At 41.5% G+C, this 11322-nt stretch overlaps 1 protein-coding gene across 1 annotated transcript; it reads left to right on the top strand.

Moving 5' to 3' along the window:
• The first annotated feature begins 3402 nt into the window (after positions 1-3402).
• LOC111653208 (uncharacterized) lies at positions 3403-11212 on the top strand. The gene is made up of 4 exons (XM_023403682.2): positions 3403-4101; positions 4204-4284; positions 5117-5301; positions 5682-11212. Exons 1-4 carry the CDS (start codon positions 4014-4016, stop codon positions 6561-6563), a joined length of 1236 nt encoding a protein of 411 aa, XP_023259450.1. The 5' UTR covers positions 3403-4013; the 3' UTR covers positions 6564-11212.
• Positions 11213-11322: the final 110 nt, after the last annotated feature.

Genomic DNA, 11322 nt, shown 5'->3' with positions numbered 1-11322 from the left:
AAAATGTTGGCTGCCATATGCTGAGAAAAAAGTTGCTGAATTTAATCTGGGATTTCCAGAAATGTTCAGTTTGGGCACCAAGTGCTCAGATTCTAAGTTTATGTCCATAATGATGTCACAATGAAACAACAATACATTAAAGTACCCCTAACTGATCCTTAACTTCCCTCTGAAAACAGAACAAACAATCAAAGTGTTTAGTGTCATAGCAAGAGATCCCTTCATTTGAAAAACCTCTGTTAAGAAATTTAGTTCATTTTAAGGAGTACATGATTTTGCCCTTAATTAGGGCCTGAGCAGCGACTGGTGTGAGGACCCTACTGAAACTGTTGTGTTCCTTCTTTATTTCTGAGGGCATAAACATGCTTGAAAACAATTTTGGCGTCATTTTTGCGGATGTCATACTTAAACAACTCTACATCATTTTTGGTCAGTCTAATCTTAAGACCTTTGCTATGCTAAATTGAAATTTATTTGAGTTTTCGTCGAAAATGAAAATTGAGTTCATGTCAAAAAACAATGTTGGCTAACTGACGTTGTGACGTTCAGCAGACGTTGGGTTTTTGTGACATTACCTCACGACTAAAATGTCGGTATTCTAAATCAATATGACGTTGGAAGACATTTGAATTTGATAATTTAACATTACAACTTAAAAACCAACACAGTATCAACTTCGTCAGTATTCTATGTTAAATTGATGTTGGCCTGACATTGAATTTTGGTCATCCAACGTCACAGGCGACATTCGACCAATTATCACCGTCTGCCTGCTCGGTCATACTCACTCTTTGTATTTGACTTTTTGGTTGTAAAATTTAAAGAGATACTTTTCAAAGGAGACCAGGGTTAAAGCTTTAATTAAAAAGGCTGAGTAGCAGTTTTATTTTGGGGACAAAATGTGGTTATCTGGTAACAAGATAAAGAATTCTTATTTAGTATTCATGTATTTAATAAAGTAGAATTACTCAGATTTGGGCTACACTAACAGACAATGTAAATGATTACAATAAATTTTGGGGATTTTCTGTATGAATAGATGGGTTTTCACACAAAGTACAAATATCAAGATAATATTAAAGTTACTTATACTGTACCTTAAACGGATATTTCAATTAAGGTGCAAGTTCAGGGGCCCAACCACAACATTGGCTTAATTAATAGATGAATTGATGGATTATAATAAGGAGCCTTTTATAGCAAATATAATGTAATTAATCCATTAAAACCACCGTAACATACTGTAACCAGAGAAGCTGAGTGTGTCCTGGTCACCTCAAATCACGTCATGGCAGACGTGGCCTTTGTTGTCGGTCTTATCTCCTGTGAATTTCCCTGCCTGCTTATTGACAAAGGCAGCCAAATACACTCACACTTCATTATGGAGAGCAGTGACATCAGCCGGTCGGTGGGTTACCAGGATACCTGGAGAGAGACTCGGCCATCCAATTAAAACACAAGAAGAAGAAGAAGAAAAAACAGGCTCCTGATCAGCGCAGATAATTGTTTTCAGACAGCTGCTGCTGCTTCAGTCAGTCCGCTGCCACACTGAGAAACAGACGAACAACCACAACCAGCTTTACACACACAGACGGTGAGTCGATTAATAAAACTGATGGTGTGACGTGAAAAAAGTTGTAGCTTCAGTTTAGACACACTGCAAATGTTTTAGATGTTGTTAATTATTTAGAGAGCTTTCTCAAAATGAATGTGTAAGTTTATTAGTAGTCAAATGAGCATTTCTTTATTTCACCAGACAGGTCACATAACAACATGATGAAACTGTTCAGCTGATGTGAAGAAAATAATAAGTAACGCTAGATTTCTTTTGTTCAAATGAACATTACAGTTTTTCTGAACTGATGGTTATTAAATCAGACTAGAGTTAGAATTTATTTTTGTACAGATTTAAGTGCATGTTATTAATTTTTATGATGCTATTCTCTAACCTGGTACCTACTAGTACTTACTAATAAGTATGTGCTGTTGGGTCAAGAATCTGGTGCTTCTCAGAAAACTCCCAAAGGAACAAAGGGAATAAAAATAGATCAAAATGCTTTACTTTCAATGTTGAAATGTTGGTCTGTTTGCACTGTTAAATTAATCATTGAGTTGCAGCCCATTTTTTACCCTTGGAAACAAAAGTTATTTTAGACAAAAAGCTTATATGTCTCAAATACGTGCATTTAAACCACGTCACCTACAGGCAGGTTGATGACCAGGGTGGAGCCATGGAGGAGGAGGTCCGATACTAGATATTACTATACTTTTTCTCAAGAAGTCTCAAAAACCATGCAAGATATGAATCACTAGGAAATGTTTTTCGATCTTAATTTTAGAAATATTGTTTGCTAGTTTCCTAACTATTCTTTATGTTATGTTGCCCATTAAGAAAAAGCTTGCTAGTTAGCTCAGATAGCAGCAGACAAGCTAATCCGGCATTAGCTGTGCAGCTAAACGAAACCTATGCCCATGTAGAAGGAAAATACGACAATATAATATTAAATTTAATTAGAAATAACTTAAGTACCTCTGCAGTTTTCTTTCACTGCGAAACTAGACCGTCCCCTTTCGAAGGCTACTTTAAATGTCACCTTCTTTTCTTGAGAAACAAATGAGCCAACGGGTCGCAAACAACGCAGACAGAAAGCCACTTTTAAATGTGAGTACAGGGTTTCGGCTCAGTTCAAAAGCTAACAGTACAACTGTTAAAGCCAAGGGCCTTTAAACTTCCACGTTTTTGTGAGAAAAAATTGCGTGCTGGCAAGGGTGGTAGGCGACAGGAGGCGTGCTTAGAGGCAAAACAGTGATGGCGGGCACAGCTGGTGACACAAACTGAAAACCCTCTGTATGCCAGACCACCTCATTTCAGTTTGGCCTTTGCGGTCTACCATGGCTACAAAGGGCCACACACTTTCATAGGATGCAAGTCAAATCCAGTCAAATTGGAGCTGTTAAGAGAGGGAAATTATTATCCTTTTAATCTGCACTTATTTATTATGTTGTTATGAGAAATTAACGGTTTGTGATTTAATCATCATTAATAAAACGTTCATATTTTTTTTAATTTATGAAGAGGCAGTCGTTTTAGTGTTCTGAATCAACCTGACATGTAGTTCATCGCTAAACTGAATTATTCCGCCCATATAAGAAACGCCTGTAGATTCATCAAACGATCCCTGAGTGATTTGTTTATTTTTTCCCCCGTAGTTGCCTTCCAGGTAGTTTTCCTCTCAAGTTATATACAGGTCATTCTTTTCCTTCACAAATCTTAACTTCCAGCCAGGTCTCACCTTGTTTCTACCACTTATTAACTAAACTGTTTGGTTGGTAGAGACTGTCGTGAGTTTTTCACACCACCTGGAAGGCACAGCTGAGGGCAGGAAGTTGCACAGAGAGCGCATGCGGCTCCGTGGTGATGCCGCTCTCCTGGTGGTGGTGCCGTCCAGTAGCCCAGCCAGCTAGTCACGGGAGCTCCGTGGAAATTATGATATTTGCGGTGTTTGTCACCGACGTAAGGCTGTGTTGTGTGGCCGCGTAATAAACACAAGATGCGGTTGTAGTTGTTGCTGGGGGGCGTAATGTGCTGCAGCACCCGCATACGAGCAGCAAACAGCGGGTAGTTATGCTAACTAGCAGCGGCTAGCTCGCTAACGTTCAGTTTTTTTTATTTTTTTTTTATTTTAACCGTTAACCACTTGGGCCGTCATGTTAGCTCCGTCCTCCGGTGTTCACACTTTACTTTACTGCGGCATTTCTTCCCCCCGTGGGGCAGAAATAACCGACGGTTAGAGCCCACACCAGCCCAACAACATGACCCCCACACAGTGAGCTAGCAGGCTGCTGTTAGCGGCTAACTTAGCCGGTGATGCTAGTAGCAGCAGCAGAGTCCGTCCACGCCGCCCGCAGCTGAAGTCATGTCCGTCCCATGGAGCTGAAGTGTCGCTCGGCTTGCCAAAGATGACGGCCCGCAAGAGCCGGGTTTTTGTGCCTCTGTCTGCAGGAGGCGGAACATGGAAGCCGAGGAAGAGTGGAACAAAGACCTGAGTGCGCACAAGCTGCTGGATAAAAAGGTGCTCTGCAAGCAGGATGGAAGGATCGGTAAGGCCGGTGTTTTTCCCCACCTGTTTTCTGAACTAAATCATCACTTATCACCACCCATGGGTTTGTTAGGTTCACGGCAAGGTGACCTCTCATCTACAGGTATAGCGAGGACTCTGCACAGCCTGTTGAAAACCCAGAACACACTGCTGATTCAGTCCATTACCCGCTCACAATGTGCAGGTAGGTGAAACCCTCCATGGAAAAGGTCTAATTTCCAACTTTATCTGAATGTAGAAAATGCTTCTAAATTTGATGGGTTAGATGTTCATGTGCAGGTAGGATGACTTCCAGGATAGAGAGGTCCAATGCAGCATCCTGTCAGCTGAGGCCCATCTAATGCAGAGTGTTTGAAAAGCCCCAGTTTCTACCTTTTCCTGCATGTCATTCAAGTCACAGAGCCGAGCGTCATTTTACCTAAAAGAGATATTTCTTGTATTGTTTGCAAAACTTAGATGCTACTGGTCTGATGGTACTTTTAAAAATCCTCAGACTCTTCTAATCGTCTGTGTAAAAACATTCTTCTTTTCTCAAAACACTGGAAAATTAGTTTATCTTAACACTTTGACCTGTTGTCCAAACTCTAATGTAACTCAGTTTGACAAAATATCACTGATACAAGAAGAAACAAGAAAAAACTTGAATACATGTCAGCACAGTATTATGTTTATGTAAATATTTATATAGAATAGTTAAGTAAACATAGACAAATGCAGTAGATATTATAGGTGATGTTACTGTGATTTCCACTGGACAAATTGAGAAAGGACGCACGTCATTTCCAGCCGCCATCTGTTTTTTCATTATAAAATTAATCCTGGAAAATTGTCTTGACTTAGTCTCTTAGTGAGAGAGTGATAAAATGACTGACTAGTGTCACACACTCAATTTAACCACAAAAAAACAACCAATTATTTTGGCTCCTTTCCAGAGTTGGCCAAACTTTTTGTTCTCTCAAAAGGGTTAGATCAGGTGTCTTTGACATTTGGCATTGACATGTCCTCCTGTGTCCCAGGCTCCTGTCCAAATCTGATGATGAGTAGGAGCGAGCACGCCGATGCGAGGCCCGTCCCTGTGGCCCTCACCCCCCAGCTCCCCCCCAGAGCTCACCGGCCCCTCTGCGTGTCGGTCTCCTCCGACAGCAGCGGACGCTTCAAAGCTCTGGAGACGCAGGAGTGGAAGAATAACCTCAAAGCGCAGGTACGACTAAACATACACAAACTGCAACAGCTGCAACATCTTCAGCAGGAGTCAGCAAAACTAATAACTGTTCAAAGAAATGAAATGCCAGAAATAAAAGTTTACTTTCTGACTTGTTAACAAGAAGGTCACTTGGCCATCCAGAGACTCCTGGGGTGAAGAGTTATACGGGTTATACGGGGGACTAGATGTCAGGTGTGTTATACGGGGGACTAGATGTCAGGTGTGTTATACGGGGGACTAGATGTCAGGTGTGTTATACGGGGGACTAGATGTCAGGTGTGTTATACGGGGGACTAGATGTCAGGTGTGTTATATGGGAGACTAGATGTCAGGTGTGTTATACGGGGGACTAGATGTCAGGTGTGTGTTTGTTGCAGATGGAGCAGGCCCACAGTGCCGGAGCAGCCAGCAGCACAGGCTCTCTTGAGCGAGCGTCTCTCTTCTGCGCCTCGGCCTCCACCACAGCGTCCAGCTCTGGCCTGTCCAGTCCAGTGGAGATCCTCAACAAGAGCAAGTCCTCCAGCCGCTTCTCTCTCTTCTCTCCACCCTGGAACAGCAGCTCCGAGTCCGACTCCAACCCTCCGTCCCGTTCTGGTTCCAAGAAGTTGCGCAACTACAGCAGGAGAGCCGCCACGGGGCCGGCGGGTGCCAGGGGCCCTGATACGCCCGAGCCCAAACCTAGCGGCCCTGAACACTTCCAGTACTCCGAACCTGTCATCTCCAAGGTGACGGACTACATCTACGTTGGCAACCTGAACGCGGCATACAACGGTCGCACCCTGTGCCGCAACAACATCGATAGCATCATCGACATGAGTTGCGTGCCGGGAGAGCCGGGGCCCAGCCTCAGCCTCATACCCTGCACCTGCTCCCGCGGCACCCGCCACAGCTGGTCCCGCCTCAAGGTGGACATCGGAGACGTGCCGGGCGCTCTGGGCGACGGCCCGGCCCTGAAGCAGCGCTGCTTCGAGGACATCAACGAGTGCATCGACGCCTCCACCGAGAAGAGGAAGCGCGTCCTGGTCCACTGTCGGGACGGGTTCTCCCTGGCACCGACGTGTATCATCCAGTACCTGATGGTGAAGCAGAACATGAGGCTGATCGCCGCCTACGAGCTGCTGAGGGCCAAGTACCCGGTCAACATCAGGGAGTGCCACCAAAATGTGCTGGTGAGCCTGGAGAGGGCGCTGCGGCCGGGGGGCAACGTCGACCCTGAGTGCTTCAAACAGGCCATCTCGCGCAAAGTGGCGTGGACCTGACTCAGTTTCCCATCATGCTCGGCTGCTGCTCAAGGCTCTCTTTATTCCTCCACCCTCCCATGGTATTAGATATTTACCTAAAAACAACCAAGGGCAGCTGTACTTTCCCCCGTAAACTGGTCAACTGGATATAATATCGTTCCCACTTGAGTTCAGTTGTTGTGAAACTTTGATGAATTTGATGTTTCCTCCTCAAACCTGTAAATGTGACCTGCCTGTGATGCCCCTCCCCCCCTCCCCCCTAACAGAACAGGATACGCAATAGACTTCACTGTAATGTATACAGCTTCTCGGTATAACGATGTAATAGTGTTGGCTGTATAGTTGATATAGTCCTGCTTCAGTCCTGTGCCATGCCGTCGTGGTGGTGTTTTATATCAGGGGAATTTCTTAATGGGAGATCTCAGGAGATAATTGATGTCATTCCAGTACAGGGTGGGAAGTTACTCATTAGTCTGCGGCCCCGTTCACACTTGGGAATTAAATGCATCTTGGTGAGCTGCGTTTGGAGATATGTCCGAAAGGGATTGAAAAAGTTTAGGAAAAATGCGAAGGTATTCACCAGGTCGCCTCCACCCTAATAACACAACATAACCACTAACAGTTGAGATTCAAAATAACTCGGATAAGGATATTTAAAGGTACTCAGTGGACTTTTCTTTCACCAAATGATGTATGGCTTGCATGTACTACATGTTGCATCACCCCGTCCTCGTGCACATGCAAATAGATCACGAGATGCAAACAAAACGGGGACCAGTTCATCAAAACGTTTCTCCACAGCTCCACTAGTGGTCATCAACTCCACGCAGTAACTTTAACTTTATACCTAAAGTGAGTTATCAAGCAGCCTAAACTTCCTGTCTGGCTTTATTGCTGCTGAACCCGAACTGTGTTTTAAGAGCAGTTTAACTCTGATTTTAATTTGCAAGTGAAATTGAAACATAAGCTCAAGATGCATTTTAGAAATGTCTCTAATTCCAGGGGTGAACTCAGATCTGTTGAATATAGATTTTGACTAAATCTGACAACGAAGCAAGTAACTGGCCATCATGTGTTTGGAGGCTTGTTTTTCTTCCTAAATAATCTGTTTTGCTGATTAAAATGGTTGTTTGAATATAGTAGCCAGTGTAGTTGGTGGGTTAAAAAAAAAAAAAAAAACTTTTCCAACCTTGTTGAAACGAAGCTGCAGCTCTGAAGATCGGAGGATGTTTGTGTGATCTTTGTCACCGTTGGATCTATCGCCACTGACTGGATTACATTACTGATGAATCTGCTTCTACTGCAAGAGGGAACTTTGCACACGGACACATGTTTTAAATCTTGAACTGCTTCTGTTGTTTGTGACCTTTTTCACGCTGTTTTTTTGTGTGTTTTCCGAGGTCATACTTACCCGACCTCTCCTCTGTGAGGAAGACTGTAGCCCTGTTTTCAGCCACAGTTTGTTTGGTTAAATCTCTCCGGTGGTGCTCAGACTGTGGCTTTGTGAATTTGAACTTCGGTGTATGCAGTGAAGCTGGGTGATGTGCATCTCTGTGGATTATCAGTATTAGTGTGTCAGTGCCACTGATCTGCGATTCAGGGTTAACACTGCAAGAGATGATTTTGCACTACACGCGGGGGTTGCCCAAATGCAAGTGTTGCCTTTTATTTTAATATTGATTGATTATTTTATTTTACTATCAGCTATGAGTTTGCCAGTTACCATGTTTACATGCCCATGATAATAACCACATTAAGGGAATGGTTCAATTAAAGTGTTTACATGGTTCACAGTATCTGTTTTCCCTGACAAGTTTACATTTGTTTGTTGTGGAGGGCTGGAACTAAAACAACTTTCAGTCTCAACATCAACCTTTGTTCAAGGTTTCACAGTAAGGCCGTGTTTGAAGAAAACAGAAAATCATCAAATCATCACAAATTGGTTTTTCTGTTGTTTTTTTTTTTATATATAAATGACAGAAAAGATTAATTGATTTTGAAAGTAGATTATTTTTTCTGTATATCAACTACTGGATTAATCATCTAATAGGTTCAGCACTTATGTCAACATTAGGTGCATGATAGGTTTGGAAACTGGTGCTACAGACACAGTTCAGTCAGTACTGACAAAAGTAGAGGTTTAATATGGCCTGTGTTAATTTGAAGGCGACTATAGTAAAGAAAAGAGGGAAAATGACTGAATTCTTCTTTCCACATCAGCCATTATGGTATATTATATTATGTTATATATATATATTTTTTATATAAGGCATAAATCAATACCTTCCTGAAATCAAAAATCAGAATTCATTGACATTCCCAAATTGATGTGATGATTGAGCAAAAGTCTAGTTTGTCTAATGGATATCTGTTATTTAGCATAATGTGGATGAGACCAAGTAGACCAAAGGTGCAACACTTTACACCATCTGGATCGCCTTAATCTGATTAAATTCATATGATTAGTGGGTACATGAATATATATAGTCGATGCGCTGACCTCAGCTTTAAATTTACTTACCCAACTATGTGACTTCTGCAGATTTTTGAGGACAGAAGTGATGGGAAATATTTAAAAATTAATTTTTTTCAACTTGTGGGATGCTATTTTTATCCCGCTAGTCAGGTAAGATCCATCAGGTTGTGCTCCGACTAAAACTTTACTGCTTCCTGTCCCACCTTTCTTCACCACAACATGCAAATATATTTTGTCATGCCAATTGTGGTCTGACTGGATTTAATTAAAGATAAAAAAGGAAAAAAATATATAGTCAGCACAATTTGTCATAATGGTTCCATTTAAGGGCTACGGGTTCGATTGTAGTTTGCTAATGGTCCAGGTTAGCTAGCTAATGCTATCTGAAGCTAGATTAGCTAATGGTGGCTAATTAATGTCCTCAATCAATGAAACTGCTGTACAAAAACATGAACCAGACACATTAGCCTAGTGTGTTCTCTATAACATATTAGTTCAATAAAGATAGTTTTGCTCTAAAGTCGTTAGCTTGTCAAGTTTGGCTCTGTTTAAGCTACAGTTCAATTAAGTAGCTAAATGTTTGCTTCAGGTTAGCTTACGGTTCAGTTCAGTGGTTAAAATTTTGAATTTTGAAAATGAAATCTTAAACTATCAAAAACTGAAGGTGTTCTTTTAGCATAAACCAGGCAGAGGAACCTGAGTAGTCAAATACAGGCACGTTGTAGCTCTAAATTTGTTAGCTAGCGAGGTCTGAAACTACCCCTCTTGCACAACGCTGAAGCTGTGTTGTCAAACCCAAAAATTAATTACTTTTAGCGTAAAGCATGAGCCAACTGATATTAACTGATATCACATTTTCTCCCTAGATTAATTCAATACTTTAATTGACTCTAAATATGTTAGCTAGCAAAGTCTTTTCTTAGTTCTGGTTGGCTAACGGTTTGTGTCCCCCTTCAATCAATGAAAAAACTCCTTGTACAAATCTTATGCTCTGAACTTAAACGCTCCATTGTCAAAGCTGAAGCACAAACCAGAGGGATATTAACCCACTGTTTTTACCGTTAGGTAGTCGAGTTTCGTTAGCTAGTTAAGTTTGGTCGCCGTTAATTAACAGTTTGACGGTTTTCGTCTTGTTCAGTCAAAGAAATCTTTTCCCCTCGTATGCAAGTTTGTCATGGTCTGAACTTTGAAGCTGTGTTGTAAAAGCTGAAGAATTATTTATTTATTAACAGGCAAGATATTAGCACACTGTTAGATTTTCCATTAGCTAGTGCGCTAACGTCTGGTGCCGAATCAGTAAGTAAATTTTCTACTGTTCTGTTTTGTGGTTATAATTTTATTTCGTACTGGTAAACGGTTTGTTTCCTGTCGAATCAAAGAAAAGATCTCGTCATGATGCAATATGTTTAGCACAAACCATATTAGCCTGCTGAATAATAACTCACTACTTACTACATAATAAACCTTTCTGATAATAAAAACAATGCAAATACTAACATTATTAAAAAGGGCAAACGGTATCTACATTGAGGGATTTTTTTTTTGTTTGTTTGTGTTTGTATTTTAATTTTTCAATCTTTATATTTCTTTGGTTCATGGGCAGCCCCAGTGAGAATCAGCTGTTTAGGGCAGTTTTAACAACATTAACCCTGCAGCACAGTTCAGTCTCGACGCGTGCGGAGTGGAAACTAAAAGTATGGTGCCTTCATCCGAAGTCGTCTCGTGACCGTACGGTGACATTTGCACACTTTGTAAGACTTTAACTTCTCTCAGTATGTTGTAAAATGTTCAATATTTTTTGATGTTTTATTTTGGGCAAAAAAAAAGAAGAAAAAAAACAGTATGACATTTGTGTAAAGTGGTCCTGTAATATATTTGCTAGCCATTAGTGTACAGTACCGGTGTTTAACTAATGCAGGTGGTGATGAGACTGAAGCAGAAGATATATTTAATTCTCATACTGTAGTTGACACAGTGTCGGCATATTTTGGTTTATCCCTTATTCTAAAAGTCAAAGTCCTCATATCCAACTGAATCGGTTTTCTAACTCGTTCTCTCAGGTGATTTCTCAGTGGGCCAGAATGTTCTCGATGAATATGATGTTCAGAAATGTGAAGCGATGTGTTTCTCATGTCATGTTTCTAAAGTCAGATATAATTTGTACTGTTGAAATATTAAAGGAAAACATGTACTTGGCAGTTGTTGTTTTTTTTGTTCAAGGCTCCGCCGACCGCTCTCTCATCGTCAGTGTGGATCTGTGGCGTCACATGCTGCAGGTCATCTGTCACCGGCAGTCATGAC

Source organism: Seriola lalandi, unplaced genomic scaffold (genome assembly GCF_002814215.2).
Source record: "Seriola lalandi dorsalis isolate HSWRI2012SDOR001 ecotype SW California unplaced genomic scaffold, Sedor1 jcf7180002054177, whole genome shotgun sequence".
Lineage (NCBI taxonomy): Eukaryota > Metazoa > Chordata > Actinopteri > Carangiformes > Carangidae > Seriola > Seriola lalandi.
Note: the sequence above shows the minus strand (reverse complement) of the source record. Positions and strands in the feature narration are given on the sequence as shown.

Excerpts from the sequence above, each read along its gene's own strand:
- LOC111653208 (XM_023403682.2), top strand. The coding sequence starts at position 4,014 with ATGGAAGCCGAGGAAGAGTGGAACAAAGACCTGAGTGCGCACAAGCTG. Across the intron at positions 4,285-5,116 it reads TACCCGCTCACAATGTGCAG|GCTCCTGTCCAAATCTGATG; the intron begins GTAGGTGAAACC and ends CCTGTGTCCCAG. Across the intron at positions 5,302-5,681 it reads AGAATAACCTCAAAGCGCAG|ATGGAGCAGGCCCACAGTGC; the intron begins GTACGACTAAAC and ends TGTTTGTTGCAG.